At 40.0% G+C, this 22,485-nt stretch overlaps 1 protein-coding gene across 1 annotated transcript in view; it reads left to right on the top strand.

Moving 5' to 3' along the window:
- FAM221B (family with sequence similarity 221 member B) overlaps window positions 1–22,485 on the top strand; it is a 49,213-nt gene that overhangs the window by 10,398 nt on the left and 16,330 nt on the right. The window contains exon 2 of the mRNA XM_036739554.1: window positions 7,849–7,992. Coding sequence (XP_036595449.1) covers window positions 7,849–7,992 — 144 coding nt within the window. The remainder of the gene's footprint in view (window positions 1–7,848; window positions 7,993–22,485) is intronic.

Consider the following 22,485-nt stretch of genomic DNA (forward strand, 5'->3'; position numbering starts at 1 on the left):
GGGCAGTTTTCTTTGATAATTACTTGAAAGATGATGTCTAGCCTCTTTTTATTGATCATGGCTTTCAGGTAGTCCAATAATTCTTAAATTATCTCTCCTTGATCTATTTTCCAGGTCAGTTGTTTTTCTAATGAGATATTTCACATTTTCTTCTATTTTTTTTCATTCTTTCAATTTTTTGTTATTGTTTCTTGATGTCTCATGGAATCTTCCACTTGCCAAATTCTAATTTTTAAGGAATTATATTCTTCAGTGATCTTTTGTACCTCTTTTGACATTTGGCCAATTTACTTTATAAGGAATTCTCTTCTTCAGTAAACTTTTGTACATCTTTTTCCATTTGGCTATTTCTGCCTTTTAAAGAGTTCTTTCCTTCAGTGATTTTTTTGGCTTCTTTTATCATTTGGTCTATTCTGTTTTTTAAGGTACTATTTTAACTTCACTACTTTTGTGCCTCCTTTACCAAGCTTTTGACTAATTTCTTCATGATTTTCTTGCATCACTCTCATTTCTTTTTCTGAATTGTTCCTCTACCTCTCTTATTTGATTTTCAAAATCCCTTTTGAGCACTTCCAGGACCTGAGACAAATTCACATTTTTTTGAGGCTTTGCATGTAGCTGCTTTGATTTCATTGTCTTCTTATGAGTTTTGATCTTCTGTCACCATTTCTGTGGTAAGGTTCTTCTTTTGTTGTTTGTTCATTTTTCCAGCCTACTGCTTGAATTTTAACTTTGTATTAAAGTTGGGCTCTGCTCCTGAGGTGGAAGGGGCATGTCTCAAGTTTCAGGTTTTTCATACTGTTGTTTTCAGGGATAGTTCTGGGGGGTCTATAAGTTTTCAGTTTTTCCAAGGTGATATGATCTAAGGAGAGGTGTGGTCACTGCTCTCTTGTCCTGTGCTCTGGTCTGTAATTACAAGAACTCTTTTCTGCCCTGGAACTATGAGCAGGGTCCCTGCTCCTGCTAGTACTCTCCCTCACCCTAGAACTGCAAACTGTAACCTAAAATGGACAATACAATAGAGTCCTGATCCCAGGGCCAGCAAAGGATTTCTTATAATCTCTTTCTAATCAATTTTCCAACTCTCTTATTGTCTGTGAACTGAGAGCTCCAGAAGCCATTACCACTGCCATGACCTGCTGCTGGCTTTCTAGTGCAGCCTGGGCTGGCTCTTGATCTTCACTGAACTGTGCTTCACTCTCACCCCTTTGAGCCAGACCTTCCCTGCTGACCTTCTAAGTTATTTTGAGCTGGAAAATTGTTTCACCCTGTCTTTTTGTTAGTTCTGCCACTTCAGAATTCATTTTCAGGTGTTACTTTAATGTTGTTTGGAGAGCAATTCAGAAGAGCTCAAGCAAGTCCCTGCCTTTATTCCACCATCTTGGTTCTGCCCCTCCTCCCCTGTCATTTCTTATAACACAATAGTACTCCGTTACAAGCATATGCCACAACTTTTTCAGCCATTCCCCTGTTAATGGGCATCCCCTTAATTTCCAGTTCTTGGCTATGACAAAAATAACTGCTATAAATAGTTTTGTATGTATTAGTATTTTTCCTTTTTCTTTGATCTCGTTGGAGTACAGACCTAGTCTGGATCAAAGGGTAGGCAGAGTTTTCTAGCCCTTTGGGCATAGCTCCAGATTGTCCTCCAGAATTTGGACTAGTTCACTATTTCACCCACAGTTCATTAATGTACCTATTTTCCCTCATGCTCTCCATTTTTCATTTCAGATACATGTGGTTTTAATTTGCATTTCTCTAATCAATAGTGATTTAGAGTATTTTTTCATATAATTATAAAATACCTTCGATTTCTTCCTCTAGAAACTGTGTGTTCATATCCTTTGATCGTTTATCAATTAGGGAATGGCTCTAATTTTTATAAACTTAACTCAGTTCCCTATATATTTGAGAAACAAGGCCTTTATCAGAAAAATTTGCTGTGGACACTTTTGACATTACTTCATTGTTTATGGTACCCGTTAGCAAATTGCAGTTTCCCTTCTTATCTCTTTTAATTGGGTCTCTTTTTGCTTTTGCTTTGTCTGAGATCATGACTGCCACACTCTGCCCTCTTCCCTTCGGCCGAAACATCATATATTCTGCTCCAGCCATTTATTTTAACTCTCTGTGTGTCTTTTTGTCCCAAGCATGTCTTTTGTATACGACTTTTTGTTGGATTCTGGTTTCCAATGCATTCTGCTATCAGCTTATGTTCTATGGGTGAGCTCATCCCATTCACATTCACATTTATGATGAATTCATTTCTCTCTATCCCATTTTCCTCTGTTTATCCTTCTCTCTCTCTCTTTTTATTCTGTCCCTCCTCAAAAGTCTGTCTTGCTTCTGACCACTGCCTCCCCAAATCTGTCCTCTTCCCTATCAACACCCCACCTCAGTATGTTTTCCTCTTCCCCTCATATCTTTCTATTGGGTAAGATAGATTTCTATATCCAACTGAGTGTGTATTATATATATTCTTTCCTCTTTGAATCAATTCTGATGAGAATGAGGTTCAAGCATTGCCCATAACCTCCTCCTATTTTCCCCTCCATTATAAAAGCTCTTCTTTGTGTACCTCCTTTGTGTGAGAAAATTTGCCCCATTCTACCTTTCCCTTGTCCCTGCTTTCTGTGCATCCCTCTTTTTCCATCCCTACATTCTTTTGCTGGAGATTATCCCAACATAATCAACTCAAATCCATGCCTTCTGTCTAGGCAGACTCCTCCTAATTGCCCTAATAATGATTAAGTTCTGAGGAGTTGCATATATCACCTTCCCATATAGGAATGTCCCTTCTGATTACCCTTTCATGTTTAACTTTTTGTGCTTCTCTTGAGTCTTCTGTTTGAATGTCAGATTTTCTAGTCAGCTCTGGCTGCTTGCAATATTTTCTCCTCAACCTGGGAGCTCTGAAATTTGACCATGATATTCCTGGGAGTTTTTATTTTGGGATCACTTTCAGTAAGTGATTTGTGGATTCTTTCAATTTCTATTTTACCTTCTGGATCTAAGATATCAGAGCATTTTTCCATAATGTTTTCATGAAAGACGATGTCTAGGCTCTTCTTTTGATCATGGCTTTCAGGCAGACCAATAATTCTTAAGCTATCTCTCTTTGATCTATTTTCCAGGTCAGGTGTTTTTTGAATGAGATATTTCATATTTTCTTCTGTTTTTTCATTCTTTTGACTTTATTTTATTGTTTCTTGAAGTCTCATGGAGTCATTAGCTTCCACTCACCCAATTCTGAGGAATTATTTTCTTCAGTGAGATTTTGTATCTTTTTTCTTCTATTTGGCCTGTTTGCTTTTTAAGGAGTTGTTTTCTTCAGCGAATTTTTGCATCTCCTTTTCTATTTGGATATTTTGCTTTTAAATTAGTTCTTTCTTTTGATGAATTTTTTTGCCTCTTTTATCATTTGGCCTATTTTGTTTTTTAAGGTATTATTTTCTTCAGTATTTTTGTGCTTCTTTTACCAAGCTGTTAATTCTTTTTTCATAATTTCCTTGCATCACTCTCATTTCTTTTCCCAATTTTTCCTCTACCATTTTTATGTCTTTAGCTCTTCTGGGAATTCTTTCTGGGTTTGGGTCCAATTAGTAATTTTCTTGGAGGCCTTCCTTGCAGCTCTTTTCATATTTTTGTCTTTTTCTAAGTTTGAGTCTTTGTCTTCCCTGCCACCACAATAGCTTTATATAGTCAAGTTCTGCTGTTGTTGTTTGCTCATTTCCCAGCCTATTTCTTCACTTTGGACTTTATGTTAAAGTTGAGCTGTGCTTACCTGCGGTTGAGGAGGCACTGTTCCAAACTTCAGGCTTTTACATGCTACTGTTTTCAGAATTAGTTCTGGGAGTCTACAAGTTTTCAGTGCTTCCAAGGTAGTGTGATCTTGGGAAAGGTGTAGTCACTATTCTTCTGGTCTGTGTTCTGGTCTTTACCCAGGAAAGGCCCCAACCCCACTCCAGCCCCAAGTACTAGTGCTCTTCTTGGCCCTGGAACTGAAACCAGGGCCCCTGCTCCCCCCAACTGGACAAGAAGCACTCCTGTCCATCCTAGAGCTACAACCCAGAACTGCTTATGGGCAATAGAGTTGCCAATCAGTGTCAGCTTCACCCAGTGCCAGCAAAAGATCCCCTGTAATCTCTTTCTGACCAGTTGTCCAACCCACTTACCACCTCTAGGCTTAGAGTTCCCAAAGCTGCTGCTATTGCTGCTATCATGGATCAATTCCAGGCCACTAGAAGAGCTTCTAACCAATCCTTTCATCCAAAAAATTCATATATGCTACAGTAGTGTGATCTATACACCCTCTACTGTGAACCATGTACCCTTAGAGAAGAACGCCAATTACATATCTAGAAAGAGGAAATATTGAGGGGAAAGAAAAGAAAGGGATTCATAGTCTAGTTAAGAGAGCATGGAAGAAGATATGAAAATGCCCAGTCTCACTTGGGCCTGGAAAGAGGCCTGCAGGCTATGCCATTGGCTTAACTCCAAAGAGGAAAAAAGATTGGCATAGCAGAGAACCATATGATCTGAGGAGTGACCTATATCTATTGCATCATTAATACTGTGAATATTATGTGTGTAGATCCCAAAAGAATGTGAAACCCAAGAGGAATGGGATTATTTAGTGCCTTTTAGAAGGAGGAGCAGAGTTTTTCCCAATTGTTGAGGAACTTTGGCATAATCCCATATGTTTTCCATTGGGTTAAATAAAAATCTGTCTTATATTCAATATCCCATTACCTTGAATGCTTGCAAAGTAGCTGAGGCCCCTTTTGGGGGAGAAAAACAAGTAAAATTCTTATATTCCTAGGGTAAACCTTAAGTAGAAACATGAGTCAAAGAGACTTTGTGAGAGGCTGTCTGAAGACTATATCTAGTTCTAAGGTGTCAGGGGATAGGGCCCAGTTAACCACAGATTACATAATAATATTACATAGAGGTAGTTATAGAACTTCCTTCTCCTGTGATGACTTCAAGTGATATATAATTATATGTAGTTTGGTTTTGTGGATAATATTATGCTTGAGTAATAAACAGTTTGTCCCTCAATACCACCTTATGGTAAAGCACAACTTCAACATTGGTTGACAAATTAACATTGGCAAAGAACATGGATTATATTCATTGGAATTTGGCTTAGGTGAACCCCAGAAGCATTGAATCAATAGCCTAAGAAGGTGATAGTGGGAGTTCGGAAATCACATTTCTATTTGTTCACCTATCTATCAAAGTCTAAAACTACTCTGACCTTCCTGAAGTCTTTCAGTGAGTATAATTTCTGTTTATCAATGATCAAGCCATCACCAAAATATGGTGCCACTTTCAGAATTCTAAAAATCAAACCCTCCATGAAACAGCAGAAAATTCCAGGACCAAATAAGATGGAGGACTAAACATTTTCTCCAGTCCTCACTAACTCTCAAAAACTCCTCCCAAAAGAGGAATTACATGCCAGAGGGAAAATAAATTACAGATCCTTCCATAGTCCAAGACACTAAGAGGCCTAACAAGACTTGTGAATTAGTAGCAGAGAACACTAATTTCCAAGTCACTCACACAACACACCCAAAACTAGTCCCCAGATTCAGGCAGGATGCACAATCCAACCTACTTGTTTGTGCTTTGAGATCCAATCCACTGAGCAAATTTCCCTGCTGCTGCTTCAGTCTCTGCCAGGAAATTTTGTCCCTGCCCTTACCACCATTATGTAGCAACAACTAGAAGACCACCAGTTCTGACCAACCTTCTTCAGAGGAGGGAGAGGCACAGGAAAGCAGGAGTATTCTCTATGGTATCAGTGCTCAACCAGAGAACTAAAGAACAAAAGGAGCTAGGGGAAGACACTAGCAAACATGCATATGGGAGTGCACCAGGACTAAAATAAAGGGCCTGGCATCCATCTAGGACCAGTTCTGTTCTACCCTCACCAAATCTTCTTAGGGCAGGACTTGAGATGAGTGAAAACTAGAAAGAGACTTAGATGGCTTTGAGGTCCAGCCCCTAGAGGACCACCATCAAAAGAGAAGGAGTCAGAAAGTAAGGAATAAGGTAATATAAGAAAAAAATAAAATTGCCAGTGATCTCAGGAAGAAGAAAACTAGAAAACAAGCAGATAAATCAATAGGGGAGATATTAAAATAAAAGGGAAGATGTTCACCAAGACCTCTAAAAGACTACAAACATCTCCAAATAAGTATTGTAAAACAAGGGAAATTGAACCAACACCTGATGACACAGAAGACCCTGTGAAATTCCCCAGAGAGCATGGAACTGCAGCAGGATGTTCCCAAAGGATTCAGGAGGAAAATCAGAATCTTAAAACAAGAAGCTAAAAGTGAGCAAATTGCAGAATTTATGCCCTGCAAAGCAGAAATAATTGAGAGAATAGAAAGATTTGAATCCATGGTGGCAAGTCTCTCCAAAGAAGCAAAGGAGAGAACAATTAAATGATTGGGAATATAAACGTGCTGAAGTGAAAGACAAACTGAAAGAGAAAAAGAATGTCCAAAAAATGTGAGCCCTATATAAGCAAAATCCATTGATGTCAAAGGTAGGATGCAAAGAGACAAATTAAGGATCTTAAGTCTCCCAGAAAAACACGACAAATAACAAAGAAAACCCCAAACACCACAACGCAAGAAAAAAATCCAAGAAAGCTGCTCCAGACTTCTGAATACATAAAACAAAGCACCACTTGAAACAATTCACAGATACCCTCTGGAAAATCTCAGACCCAACAAAAGTTTAGAATTGAAGCTGTTGATCTTGAAATGCCTCTCACTGTGCTATTATTATTTGGTTACCTGAAATAGAATTATCAATGGTTAGCCACCACTAATACAGTCATTCCTTCTACATCACAGTGGTTAGGGGTGCAGTGCCCCTGTAATCTGGAAATTCCATGTAAAATTTTTTGACTCTTCCTTTGTGTCAGAGAAGAAGTCTGAATTTTTGTTTTGATTTTTCTTTTATGAGGTGTTTACAGTACCTAATTGTAACATCTGGGTTGATATTATACAATAATATATGTATATATGTATGTTTGTGCATACGTGTGTATGTATAATTTCTGAGTTTCTAAACTTTTTCTGTGTTATCTGCCAATCTTGGAGTATTGTCTGTGGCTTCCGTAAAACTCCCAAAAAATTCCCATTTAGTTTCTTATGCTGACCCATGATATACCGAAACCACAATGGCTAAAGTCAAAATGTGGAAGGGATGACTGTATTGGACAAGTTTTCTAAAGACCTCAAAGAAAAGCAAAGAGTTTAATGATTGGAAGTATTGATGATACTGAAGTTCCTTATTCACAGTACACTTGTAATGTCTTCAATATTTCATGTTTAGCTTATAGGATTTTAAAAATAAGAGTAAACTCTCACTGTGGAAAAGAAGGATATTTCATCATATACCTCCTCACTATAATCATAATAATTTTAAATGGTGCCTTAGTAAAGTCCTTTCCTCACATGAGGCAGGTAATGTATTATTAACCCCATTTTATAGACGAAGAAACTGAATCTCAAAAAGTAAAATGGCTTACCCAAGGTTAGTAAATGTCAGAGTCATTCAAACACATTTCTCCTGACCCTAAATTTGTTGCTCCTTCCACATATCTTTCTTGGTACATTATCACCCTCCCTCTAAATCACAAAACCCCCTTTCCTCCAGGCCACATGACTATCCTTTCTTCTGGTAACCCAGTGCCAGACCCCCAGGTTATTTGTTCCCTATCCTCTCCCAGATTACTTACATGTCTCTCTTCCCTCAGGTTCCATGAACATCCTTCCCCCCAGGTTACAGGGCTCCCCAGGTTATGTGGCCCACTCCCCACAGGTTATACATTGCGCCCCATCGCCCCAACCGACAAGCCAGAGGTGCTAGCAGTTGCAAAGGCTATGCACAGGGAGAAGTTTGGAAATCGTGTAAAGCAGCTTTTCCAGTGGGAGAAGGATGCCGCACTGAAAGCCATCCAGTCAGGTGAGCCTCAGCAGTGGGAAGAGGGAATGAGGGGATCTGGACACGTAAGACTGAATGGGGAAACTAAGGGCCATTCAGAGAGAGAAACCTACCACATACAGATGAAGCATAGGAACCCAAGGACCATTTTACATAGGTGAAGAAGACCTGAGGACCATACAGGTAAGGCAAGAGGGAAGGAGGAGGGGAAGGAGGAGAAAGATCATTATGACCACTCAGTTACAAGAAAAGCACAGCTGGTCCTGAAACATCTGGAGACCCAATTCCATAGGATTGTATACAAAGCAACATGGATTTACATTAATCTATCATAAAACATTTATTAAGTGCCTACTACGTGCCAGGCACTGTACTTGGTAATCTATTGCTGTAAACAACATTCACATTGTAAATCTACCTGTAAATCTATGCTATTCTATACAAATTCAGGTAGGCTACATGGCTTTTTCCTTTTGGGGAATCTGGCTTTCAGGCCCAGCCAGGGCAGTCACAGTCATATGTGATAGTCAAGACTAGGCTAAGCACAAGACAGGGAAGGCAGCTAGCATGGAGGTTAGTCAAGATACAAGAAGGACCAGTGACTCAGTCAAAGCCATGTGGGCAAGCTTCAGGACTGCCAGAAACAGCAAGTCATAATTTGGTCCAGGAACTGAAGGCTCCTGGACAAGGAACTGAAGTTCCTAGATCAGAGAGAACTTTAGACCAGGGCAGCTTAGGACTCCCCAAAAATTATCTAGGTGAGTTATCTTTGAGATCTTTTGTCTTCTGAGTCCTAGGCCTACACAGGAGGCTCTGCCCTCTTGGTGATATTCTCAGGTTCTTAAAAGTATCTAACTCATTTCTGTTAGGTTTAATCCCTATGGAAAAGAATAATTATTCTCATCTATCCCCAAGAACTTTTGGTTCTCTGCATCAGATGGAAAGGCCACATTTTTAATTCCACGGAGATTCCATAGTGGTGGTTGGCCTTCATTCTTGAAGAGGACCAAAATGACATCACTATGTTAGAGTCAAGTCATAATGTATCCAACTGTGGCTGATCAGACTAATATGAACTTGGAATACTCTATCACAGGATGGGCACAAAGAATCCATGTGAACATTCTCTAAATTTGCATATCTCACATTTGTTTTGAGCTACTTCAATTCTGCTTTCCTCATAGAGCACAGAACCTTCTTTGATGAGGTATGCTATGCTGGGCAGTCCCGTACCATTGTCTCCCATGTCACACAATCAATTCCAAAGTTCTTAAGAGTATGTCCTTGACACTATTCTTGTATCACTTTTTCTAACCACTAGGTGAGCCCTTGCCCTGTGTGAGTACTCCATAAAACAATCTTTTTTAATTTATTTTTTATTTTTAATTTACTCAATTCCACAAATTTTTGAGTTCTGAATTTTCTCTCCCTCCCTCTCCTCCCCCTAACCCCCCCAAGATGGCATGTAATCCAATATAGGTTCTACATATACCTTCATATTAAACTTCTTTACATAACAGTCAAGTTGTAAAGAAGAATTATAACCAATGGAATGAATCATGAGAAAGAAGAAACAAAACCAAAAGAGAAGGAAAAAAGAGAGCAAATAGTTTACCTCGATCCGCACTCAGACTCCATAAGTCTTTCTCTGGATGTGCATAGCTTTTTCCATCATGAGTCTTGGAGCTGTCTTTGAATCTTGTATTGGTGAGAAGAGCCAATGCAACAAAGATGGGAGGGAAGCAAAAAATTGGGAAAGAATTTTTACAACCAGTGTCTCTGATGAAGTCCTCATAAATACAATATACAGGGAACTGAGTCAAATTTATAGGAAAATAAGTCATTCCCCAATTGAGAAATGGTCAAAAGATACGAACAGGCAGTTTTCAGAGGAAGAAATTAAAGATATTTATACTCAAATGAAAAAATGCTCTAAATCACTATTGATTAGAGAAATGCAAATCAAAACAACTCTTAGGTGCCGCATCTCTCCTGTCAGATTGGCTAACATGACAAAACAGGAAAATGAAATGCTGGAGAGAATGCAGGAAAATTGGAACATTGTTACATTGTTGGTGGAGTTGTGAACTGATCCAGCCATTCTGGAGAGCAATTTGGAACTATGCCCAAAGGGCTATAAAAATGTGCATACCCTTTGACCCAGCAATACCACTTCTAGGGCTATATCCCAAAGAGATCACACAAGTGGGAAATGGACCAGTATGTACAAAAATATAGCAGCTCTTTTTGTGGTGGCAAAGAATTGGAAATCAAGGGGATGCCCATCAATTGGGGAATAGCTAAACAAATTGTGGTATATGAATGTAATAGAATACTATTGTTGCCATAAGAAATGAGGAGCAGATGGACTTCATTAAAACCTGGAAAGACATATATGAACTGGTGTTGAGTGAAGGGAGCCAGAACCAGGAGAACATTATACATGATTACAGGCACATGGTATCTGTAAGGACTAACTTTGAGAGGAGTCTTTTTGGCAAGCGTACATTTGGCATTCAAAGAGCATGGCCAGCCCATTGGAGTTGCATTCTCTGCAATAGAGTTTGAATGTTTGGCAATTTAGTTCTAGAAAGGACCTCAGTGTCTGGTATCTTATCTTGCCAGGTGATCTTCAGAATCTTCCTAAGACAATTCAAATGGAAGCGATTTCAGTTTCCTAGTATGGTGCTATCCAGGTTTCATAGGCATACAACAATTAAGTCAGTACAATGGCTCTGTGGACCTTCAGTTTGGTAGTCAGTCTAATATCTCTTCTCTCCCACACTTTCCTTTGGAGGCTCCCAAACACTGAACTAGCTCTGGCAATGCATGTATCAACCTCATTATCAATTTGTACACCCCTAGAAAGTATATTGCCAAGGTAAGTGAACTTATCCACAGTATACAAAAACTCCATTTGCTGTAACTGATAGTTCCACGTATGGATGTTGTGGTGCTGGCTGATGGAGCACCTGTGTTTTCTTGGTGTTAATTGTTAGGTCAAAGTTAGCACAACTAGCCTCAAACTGATCCATACTTGGTTTCATCTCAGCCTCAGAGTCTGCATTGAGTGCATGATCATCTGCAAACAAAAAAAAATCATGCACCAATATTCCCTCCACTTGTAGCTTGTAGCTTTTTGAGAAGAATTTACCATCAGGGTGATAGCTGACCTTGATGCCACGTTCATTCTCATTGAAGGCATTTTGATAATATAGCTTAAAACATCATGCTAAAAAGCATGAGAGCAAGCACACAGCCTTGTTTCACTCCACTTGTGACTGGGAAAGTGTGAGAGCATTGCCCATTATCCAGAACCCAGGCAAGAATGCTGTTATGAAACTGACATACAATACTGATGAACTTCTCCCAGCAACCAAATTTTGACATAATTTTCCATAAACCCTCACAACTTACAGTATCAAAGGCCTTGGTCAGATTTACAAATATTGTGAACAGACCTCTATTCTGCTCCTGGCATTTTTCCTGGAGTAGTCAGGCAGCAAACATCATATCTACTGTTCCTTGGCTGTTTCTGAAGCCACATTGGCTCTCATTTAGATGACCATCTTCCAGGTGAAGGATCAGCTTATCAAGAAGGACTCTGGCGAGAATCTTACCAGCAATGACTAAGAGAGAGCCCTCTTTGATTGTCACAAGACAATCTATTCCCTCTTCTTTTATAGGGATGGACAGTGGAAGCACACTTGAACTTCTGGGGGAATAACCTCCTCTTGCCATATAACCCAGAAAATTTCAGTCAGCTTCTATATGAGCAGTGGACCCCATACACACACACTTTGTAAATCTCAGATGAAATAGAATCAGCACCACATGCTTTGCCATACAAAAGGAGCATAATGGCATTCAAAACCTCTTCTTCAGTTGGAACTTCAGCTAGGGAGGGATTGACTTCAAACTGAGGTAAATGGTCAATGGCTTCAGCATTGATTGGTGATGGTCTGTTCAGAACACTATGGAAGTGTTCAGCCCATCTCTCCAGGATCATGTCTTTATCACTAATCAGCGTGGCTACATCAGTGCTGAGTAGTTGAGGTGCATCATAGGTCTTTGGCTCATAAATAACCTTCAAGGCATCATAAAAGTGCTTTGGATTGTTTCTATCAGCATAAAACTGAATTTCATCTGCCTTCTTACTGAGCCAAGAATCCTGCATCTCTCTAAGCTTTGTTTGTACTTTACTTTTGATGGAATCAAATGTTGCCTTCTTAGGGATGGATTAACTATCCTGCTGGTAAACCCTGTGGAGTTCTTGTTTTTCATTCAGCAACTTCTGAATTTCCCCCATCATTTTCATCAAACTAGTCTTGATTTTTGCAAGTGTTCTGATCCATATGAGCAAATGCAGTGCTGTACACCAAATCTCTAAAAGCTGCCCACTCCTTTTCTGCTCTACCGTTGCCAACTGTGTGTTGGCTCAACTTTACCTCCAAATTAGCAACGGAACTGTTCCCACTCAAAGTACTCTAATCTGTTGACATTAAGTCTTCTGGTAGTCATTTTGCCTTGGGGCAGCTGCTTTTGTTGAATGCAAATATTTAGCTTGGAGAGGATAAGTCTTTGATCAGCCCAGCACTCTGCACCACACATTGCCTTCATCACTCTCACATCCTGTCTGTCTCTTCTCCTTACAATCAAGTAGTGTATTATATACCAATGTTTGCTACAAGGGTGCATCCATGAAGTTTTATTGCATTTAGGTAAATGGAAGACAGTGTTGATGATAAGAAGGTCATGAAATAAATAAGTCTTCAGTAGTAAGTGACTACTGCTGTTGCTGTTTCCAACTCCATTCCTCCCAAGGACTCCCTGCAATGTCTGGTAGTCTGAGACTACTGTAGTATTAAAGTCACCCAGAATTATAAGTTTGTCCCCGTTCAGCACATTGATGATGTGTCTCCAGGTCTTCATAAAATCGTTCTTTGACCTCATTAGGGTTTCTCATGATGGGGGCATAGACACTGATGATGGTGGCATGGTGTTTTCCTGCAAGTGGAAATCACATATCATGAGCCTGTTGTTCATTCCTTTTGATAGGGCACACAATCTTGTTAATTAAATTAGTTTTGATTGCAAAATCAAATATACCAGCTTCACAGTGCTCCTCCTCACTGTGACCACTCCAGAAGAATGTGTATCCAGCTCTGATTTCAGTAAGTTGGTCTTCATTCACCAGCCTTTTTTCACTCAGGGTTGTGATTCAGATGTGATACCTGCTGAATTCTCTTAACAACAAAGGCTATTCATATTTCAGGTCTACTGGATTTTGTGTTGTTTATAAGGGTGTGCACATTCCATGTACTGCAGAAGTTTTTGCACATTTTTTTTGTTTCGGCCACAAGATGGGATCCCCCCGCCTGCTGTGGTAATCAGGCTAGAGTTGGATAAGCAGACAATTTCAGGGCACATTTTCTAGCCCCTTCCTCACACCAAGAGGTAAGCAATGTGGTCCTTAAAAGGCTGCTCAGACACCCAGGGGGCTGCCAAATCCCACTGCTGCTTCCAGTGAGAAAACTACCCTGCGGCTTGGGCTGTCTGTGTGCAGGGCTGTGACTACAGCTCCCAGTGTATCTGCACCTGCTGCTTCATCCTTGCTTCTTGCCACAGGACTTTGAGGTAGGTAAAAATGGTAAAATGGTGTGGGTGATGTCTTGATTCACATAAATTGGAGTTGTGAGGTAGAGTTGCACCACGTCATTGGCCTCACTCTCTCTTCCAAAGCCATCATAGTCCAGTAGCAGGACAGAGTCAAGATGACTAGTGATGGCCCAAAATACAGTGGATGACCTTGGCATCTTCGATGTCTAACCAAGCTCTAAGTGCTCCATAGCACCTGCTTCAGCTGCCTTCATGGCCCTTGGAACAAATTGTTCTCATGTGCTCATTCCACCAGGGGAAGTCTTCACATGCTTGGGGACAGACACCCCCGATAATTCACCAATGGGTTTGAGACCCCTTGGTTACTCTCAACCTGGTTTTTAGCCCATCTGCTGAAATGGACTACTGGGCTATGGCCACGGTGCCTACTACAGCTTCTTGGAGCCACAAGTGAGAGTTAGGTGGATCAGGTGGACACCAAACATGGAAAGCAGCCCTGGAAAGGGCTCAGCAGCCTTCACATCAGAGGTACTAGTCTTCCCTGAACATACCCTACACCTCAGGGGATTCCATAAGGAGCTTCCTCTAAGAAGAGGCTAGTTAGGAGGACTGTATCTTTGTCATCATCATACAGTTCTTTCTCTGGGGCCCTCTCAGTCCTGGGTCAAAGACTGGGATTCCTAACAATTCTTTGATATGTATAATCTTTTTAGATATATTGTATATTAGTGCAGTATCTATATTGAATCTCTGTCTTTTGCTCTATCTATATACTATGTGTAAGCACATGTATGAATGTAAGCATATGTACATGGATCAATTTATATTTGTAAATTTCTTGATCTATAGATATGTAGAAACCAAACATATATGCTGAGTTGAAATACCTCTTCTCTTTATTCAGATGTTATATGCGTGTTGTAATAAGATGTGAAGGGTAGAGGCCTACCAGCTGGTTTAGGCCAGATGTTACAAGTGACAGGGGAAGAAAAACACTTAGTCTTCTGCCTATACTGCAATTACCAACCAAAAACTCTTACAGAAATCTGCTTAACCCTAGAGAGCAACACATTCCTGCTAGTCATCGGCTGACACTAGGAAGGATACTTAAAACCAGGTGCAAAAGCAGACAACCTATTTCCTAGGATTCATGGCCATAGCTGGATTTCACAATTCTATTTTTTCTTTCTAGTTTTTTTTTTAATTTAATTTATTTTCCATTTAGAGAACAAACAAGCATTTCCGTAACACTGTGCGATAAAAAATATGATTGCACATAAAACTGCAAATCTACCATGTACAACTTGCTATTCCCTCCAAATATATAACAAAGTTATCATGTAAATTTTTTTCCTTTTTTTCTTCCCTCCCTCCCCACACCCCAGAGATGCACCCTAAATGTGGGCCGCATTAGACACAAATAGGCGTATATGTACATGTTATTCTATACATATTTCTATTTATCAGTTCTTTCTCTGGATGCAGATAGCATCTCTCTTCATATGTCCTTTATTTTTAATTGGTTTATTTATAATAGTCAAAATGGCCTAATCACTCAAAGTCATTCTTGAAACAGTATTGCTATTACTGTACACAATGTTTTCCTGGTTCTTCTTGCTTTGCTTTTCATCATTTCGTGCAAGTCTTTCCATGCCTTTCTAAGATCATTGAGCTCATCATTTCTTACAGCGCCCCCCAGTATTCCATTACAGCCATACACCACAACTCGTTCAGCTATTCCCCCATTGATAGGGATCCCTGAAATTTCCGGTTCTTTACCACCACAAAGAGAGCTGCTATAAACATCCCATTCACATTCAAAGTTATAATTACTATTGTGAATTTCCCTCCAACTTGTTTTTGTTCACTATTTTCTTTCTCAGCCTCTCTTTTTACCCTATCCCTGTTACCTTATCTTCTTTCCCCACCCTTCCACCCTGCCCCCCACTTCACCCACCCTTCCAAGAGTCACCAATCCCCCCATCTCAATCCACACACTCGTCCAAAAGTCCCCCATCCTCTCCCCCACCCTCCTAAATTCCAACCCACACACCCCTTAAAAGTCTCTCTCCCACCCTATCCCCCAGTTTTCTTACCTCTCCATGTGTTCAGAAGACTTCTACACCTTTCCAGATGTACGTGTTGTTTCCTCTTCAACCCAGGTGAGAATAAGCCTCCAACACTACCAGCCCTCCATCCCTACCTGCCTCTTCTGCATTAGTTCTTCCTTTCAGACCCCATTTTTATAATAGGATTGCTCCCTTTTACCTTCCTACCCAATTTTGTTTTTTAGAATCACCCCTACCATACACGACTCAACCCCAACCTTTCTTTCAAACTACCTTCTTATTGGTGACAGTTTTAAGAATACTGATAACATTTTCACATATATATATAATAAGTAAACAGTTTGAGCTAAATGAGTGCCTTATAATTAGTTCTATTAACTAGCTAAACCATACCAGATTCTGACATGCAATTCCTTGTCTGGTCTCTGTTCTCCAAAAATTCCTTCAAATATGTTCTGAAATCCTACCCTTACACTTGGACTCAACTGCCACCTGTGCCCATATACCCAAACTGGATCTTTTGGTACTAAATCTTGCTTGTATTACAGAATTTTAGAGCTAGAGAGGATCTAGAAGGAATCATTCTTTTCCAACCCCTACCACATGCAGGAATGATTTCTACAAGATCCCTGATAGATATTCATCATTCATTTAATAGTCCATCATAGATGCATCCAAAGGCCTAATAGAAGAAACATGAAATTCCATAAAGCTACAGTATACTACAAATACAGATTTAAGTTCCAAACAATGATGAAACTTATAATTAGAAACCCAATATTACTCCCATGATTATAATTAGTACACAAAAAATCAGGGGTGCAGGAAGAAGGAGAAGGGATAGGACCTGTAAATTCATTGGTACAGAGAACAGGACCTGTGAATTCATTGGTATAGGGAACACATATTGGCTGCTGCTTTGCAATTAAAACCAAAGTCATAGTTAGCAAAATGTGACTGTAATCATTTTTGCCAAGTTATCCTTTTGCCTAAAAATAGGATTCACATCATTCACACAGACAGACTCATTTACTGATGTACAAATTCATCACAAAAAACCTGCCTATTCTGCCCTTAATCTTTTACTGTAATTTATACCCATATGGTGTCCAGACACAGAAATAAATCATCTATTCGTTAGAATTTGGGGGCCCATAGTTCCAAATGTCTAGACTTTCTGAAACTTTTCTTTCCCTGAAGTAATTAACTTGTACAAACATACACCCACATACAGGCAGAAGCCTGATAAGTGTTGAAAGTCCTCCGTGTTTGACTAAATAAAGAAAGGAACAATAAATTCTTAAATAACTTCAAAAATAAAGTGAACGCATGCATTTAAATAGCAAATTTATGTACAGATACATCAAGACATAAAGTATATACATGAACACATGTCAGGTTTAGTATGCAATTGTAAAAGCTTCTGCAATAATCATTTGCCAAAGGGAGGGTCCAAGTGCCTCAGATAAATGCCCCCAATATTTGGTGTTCAAACAGGGCGATTCCAGCTACTTTTCCCAAGCTTACATCCCAAGCAGCATCTGTGAAATTAAGCTTCAAAATCATGAAAAGTCCTCCCCTGCCTTCTCCTTGCCACCACCCACAACCCTCTGTGAAAGATCCATAGCTTCCCAGAGTTTCCTTTCCTGCACATCTGACATTTTAGTTATCCTTTCTTATGTTTTTAAAACCTTGTTATTTGGACACAAATATTCCTCTGGAAAAAAAAAAACTATTAGGTACAAGCTGTCCTCTCCTTTTCATTATTTTTAATGAGCTCTCTCTCCCACTTACTCTTAAGTTCTTTCCAGTGAATTTTTGATTCCTCCATTATAGATGAGTTTGTTCTGAGTTAAGGGTGGCCCCTGTCATCAACTGAGCTCCCCTCGCCTCTAGAGAATGAGTCACTCCACAGGTATAACAGGCATTTATTCCTCCAAGGAGAGTGTGTGGCTCTTCACACCTGACTCTTGGTCTCCAGAATGGCTCTCTGCTTTCTAACTTTCACAAGATCGAAAAGCTTTCTTAGAGCTGTGTTGTTGCTGTACTTGCTATCTGAGATGTGGCTCCTGCCTCTCATCAGTTCCACGTGAAAGTCCTTGAACATTTTTCTCTAAAACAGCAACTAGATGGTGCAATGGATAGAGCACGGGGCCTAGAGCAAGGAAGACTCATCTTCCTGAGTTCAAATCTGACCTCAAACACTCACTAGCTATGTGACCCCGGACACATCACTTAACCCTGTTTGCCTCAGTTGCCTCCTCTGTAAAATCAGCTGGAGAAGGAAATGGTAAAACACTCCAGTATCTGCCAAGAAAATCCAAAATGGAGTCATGAAGAGTCAGAAAAAACTGAAAAGAAAAAAAAATGAATGAATGAGCATTATTTCTATTCTTTGGCTGAGGAGTCCTTTATCTGTCATGAAGGTCTTAGTCTCTTTCTTGTAGATGCCAAGTGAAGAATTCAAATCTCCCCAATGCTCACCTAGCTTAATAGTTATTTTCCTAATAGTTCTGCTCTGTTTGCTGCTAATATTGTGAGCAAGGCCTTCCACTGCCTGGGGACAGTTGATTTAATCTATTTTTGTTCTGATTAGAGAGACCCATATTATCAAGACCTGATATACACCATCCATTATCCTTTCCTAAGCATGGCACATCCTCTTGGGATGTCAGTAAACGTGGGCCCATGGTTACTTGGAGTCTTTGCAAAAACAAATAGCAAATAGTACTGGACTACCCCCTCCCTGGCAGGAAAGATTGTATCGCTCCATTTTTCCTATATCTTTGGTTTATCAATCCCACCCCACCCCCAATCTTAGGTAGGATTGAGGACCATAGATAGGTTCAAGTGTATGATAAAGCCCCATAAGTAACTGGGAGGCATGACAAGACTTAATAGATGGGTACGTGAGAGACGCCTTTTCCCTTGGACTGTGTTTAAGGGCTTCACCTGGAGAATTGCACCCAGGTCCGGCATTCCACATGAGTTCCTTCTGTGCAGGCGGGAGTAGAGAGACTAGACACCCCAACTGAGTATATGGGGACTTTCTTTCCATACAGCTGGGACAAGAAAGGCTTATGACAGAATGTCCTGGTGATCTTCCTAAAGCACAGATCTGACCTTATCACCACTACCACCACTCCCACTCAATAAATTCCAGTGGCTCCCTATTACCTTCAGGAATAAATCTATAGCCTTTAGGGTTGGCAACCCTAACCCTGATTCCTTTGTAAGCTGGCTCCTTCCTACATTTCTAGTCTTACACTTTGCTCCCCTCTGGGTCCTTTATGATCCAGAAACACCTGCCTTCCTGTAGTCCCTTTACACTCCATCTCCCGACTCCATGACTTTCCACTGGTAATAACCATGCCTAGAATGCTCTCCTCCCCCATCTTTACCTCCCAGCTTCCTAAACCTCCTTTGAGACTCAGCTCAAATCATAACTTTTGCCAGGAGACCTTTCCCAGTCCCTCCATCTGTGAGTGCCTTCCTCTCTGAGATCACCTTTCATCTACTCTATATTTTGTATAAACATGGTTATTTAAATATTGTCTCTCCCATTAGAATGTGACATCCTTGAGTTCAGAAACTATATTTTTGCCTTTCTTTGTGTCCTAATTCTTTGTATGCTTAGGATAATACCTGGCACATGACGCCTGGCTTACTGAAAAACCTGTTGTCTGATTGATAGGGCAAGGCAATGATGCAGCTATGGACCTCTCCCTTACCCAACTGCCAACCAGGGAAGAGCAAAGCAAGGGCTGGAAAGCATCCTGAAGGGCTGTGATAGCTGAAGCCAGAGTCCAAAAGGAGGGACTGCAGAGCAAAGCTAAATTTGGATTGGAGGAGATGAATAAGACTGGCAATTGCCCTAAAATCTCTTAGCCATAGGAGATCAAGCGGGAGGTGGTGCCAACCTCCAATCCAACATGTTCCCTCTGTTTCTCTGAGTGCTCGCCAAGCCAGTCTTGGTGAGTTTTCAATCCAAAATCTCTTTATCTTTCTCCCCATGTCTCAAACATAGAGAGGGTATAGGACATGAGGCTTAAAAAGGAATGTCTGTCTCATTCACAGAACTGTGTTTCAATAAATCAAAGGACCATTAAAAATTATCTAAGTCCTATCACTAGGGCCAGCGGATGATGAATAAGAAAGGTTTACCTTATATGCAGAATGAGTTCTCAGAACAGAGATGCAGATTTTCCTATCTTAATTTTTGAATATGTTTCATCATACTTCTAGGCCCACTAGCCAGGAAGAGCTTAGGCTGGTAGAAAGAGGGAGTGGTACCTGTCTGTAGTCTGAGTGCCCTCTGGTGAGCAACGGAAAATACTACAGCCATAGGAAAAAGTCAGCACATATGTACTACCTTCTGACATTGCCATTAAGCTAGTGGCTTGAGGCTAGGGCTAAAGTGAAACTCCACGATTGAATAATCGATCAACTGCATGGTAGACTACTTCTCTGTGGTTTGCCAAAAGCAGGGTAGAAGTCACCTGTAGATAGACATAGCTTCTCCCATACCACAAAATACACGCCCCACACCTACCCCACGTGTCACAGCCCTGTCACTTAGGAGTGTGCCATAATCAAGAGTAGGGAGTCTGACGGGAGTTTAACCACCTGTGTCTGTAGTGCTTCAGCACTGGTAATTGATAATATTGACGCTACTTATATGACAGTTTACATACTCCGTCTCCAATGCCCTCCATCACATATTCTATTACATACTGCAGTTCCTCCTGGGCCACTTCCAGAAGCTTAGTCATTTTCTCAATCACAATGAGGATCAACAAGGGCCTGGACATGGCTTCTTTACACACGTGCTGTGGTTCTTGGCCGACATTTCCCCTTAGGGTCCAGGGGATGTTCTCCTTATTCTAGTGGACTGATTTGAGTGACCTGGAATGGTCTCCTGGCTATGTAATACCACTAATTAGTGTTATTACGGGTGATATCTACAGGTAGTGTAGGGTGACCAGCCCAGAATAATCCTCTAATTCTTCTCTTCTCCTTTTCCCTTGGAGATATTTTAAATGTTTGTTATGGTTATGAAGTACCACTTCTTCCACCACTTCTGTTGGCTGGGTTCCAGATTTTCTGAAAGAATAAGGGCATATATAAACCCAATTAAAAGCAAAAGTAATTATATTTAACGTGACCATGACAGTAAAGAGAGAAACTTTCTGGGCAAAGGTTATTAGTTATATGTCAAAAGTTGCCCTTGAATAACTCAAAAGATACTATCAGAGGACTTTCCTCATCCCCCCATCTCCTAATGTTTTCTCCTTCAAGGTTAACTTGTATAGTTGGTTATACTTGAATTTGATTTGTATAGGTCATAGACGCTTATGTTTGTAAATATCATCTCCCCCGTTAGAATGTAAGCTTCTTGAGGGCAGTCATTGTTTAACATTCATCTTTTGTATGTCCAGTGCTTAGCACAATGTCTGGCACATAATATGCCCATAAATAAATATAATAAATGCCTTATAAATGCTAATAATAATAAATAATAAATAAATAAATGTGCCCATAAATAAATATAATAAATGCCCTATAAATGCTAATAATAATAAACTATAATATAATAATAAATAAATAAATGTGCCCATAAATAAATATAATAAATGCCTTATAAATACTAATCACATTTAAAAGGCCCAATAAATGCTTATTGATTAATTAATTAATTCGGATCAACACTTAGCACCTCAGAGTCCAGAATACTTACTGGTTATTCTCTAGGTGAATGAATAACATACATTTTATGCCAAAACTGTCCAGCCCTTTTGGGGTGGGAAGTTTCTTTAATTTATACTACCCTAGGACAAAGGCAGCTGAAAAAGTAACTTAGCTTAGTAGACAGAGCTCTGGATTTGGAGTTAGGAAGGTCTGGGTTCAAATTCTGTCCTGGATGGGTACTAACTATGTGAACCTAAGCAAATTACTTTATCTCCCTAAGCCTCAGTTTCTTCATCTGTAAAATGGAAATAGTAATAATGCCTACCTCCCAGAATCATCATGAGGATAACATGAGATAATATTTGTAAGACACTTTGCAAACCTTAAAGCATTATATAAATGCTAGCTAGCATTAGCTCCTCCACAAGGTTGCTGTAAGCGTCAAATAAGTTAATGTATATAAAGAGCTCTGCAGTACACAAATATGAGCTTTTAGTATTATCTAGTCACTACATACTAGGGCAAGAGAAGTTACTGTCCAAATACTATGTGAGGAATTTATCTCACGCAAAACCTACTTGGATTAACTTTATTTCTGCTATTTGTCTTGCCCTGAGATATTCCCTACTCATGCCACCTTGTGGATGATGGGCTCAAGGTTTTAGTCTATCACCTCCAGGAATTGCCATAAACATCAACATATGGCCCTTTATCAAGATTCTGACACTGGCCATGTCCAGGAACTATCCAAGTCGGCTTCTGTCTCCCATTCTTCTGCAAAGCCTTCTGCTATGCCTCTTGGTTTTCAAGGCCCACAGAACTTTGAGGCATAGAGTCACAGGATCCAAGAGGTGGAAGTTCCTAAAACATTCATCTACTCTATAACATTTCTAACAACAACACCTCCAATTACAGGGAACTTGCTATCTACTAAGGGGATCCATTCCACTATAACACAATTCTAACTGTTAGGCAGTTCTTATAGTGAAGTGATATCAATCTCTCTATCACTTATATCCACGGGTCCCCTTTCTTCCCTCTAAAGAAGAGGTTCTTAGCCTTTTTTGTGTCATGGAAACTTTTGGCAGTTTGGTGAAGCCTATGGACCCCTTCTCAGAATAGTTTTTAAATGTATAGA

Source organism: Trichosurus vulpecula, chromosome 9 (genome assembly GCF_011100635.1).
Source record: "Trichosurus vulpecula isolate mTriVul1 chromosome 9, mTriVul1.pri, whole genome shotgun sequence".
Classification (NCBI taxonomy): domain Eukaryota; kingdom Metazoa; phylum Chordata; class Mammalia; order Diprotodontia; family Phalangeridae; genus Trichosurus; species Trichosurus vulpecula.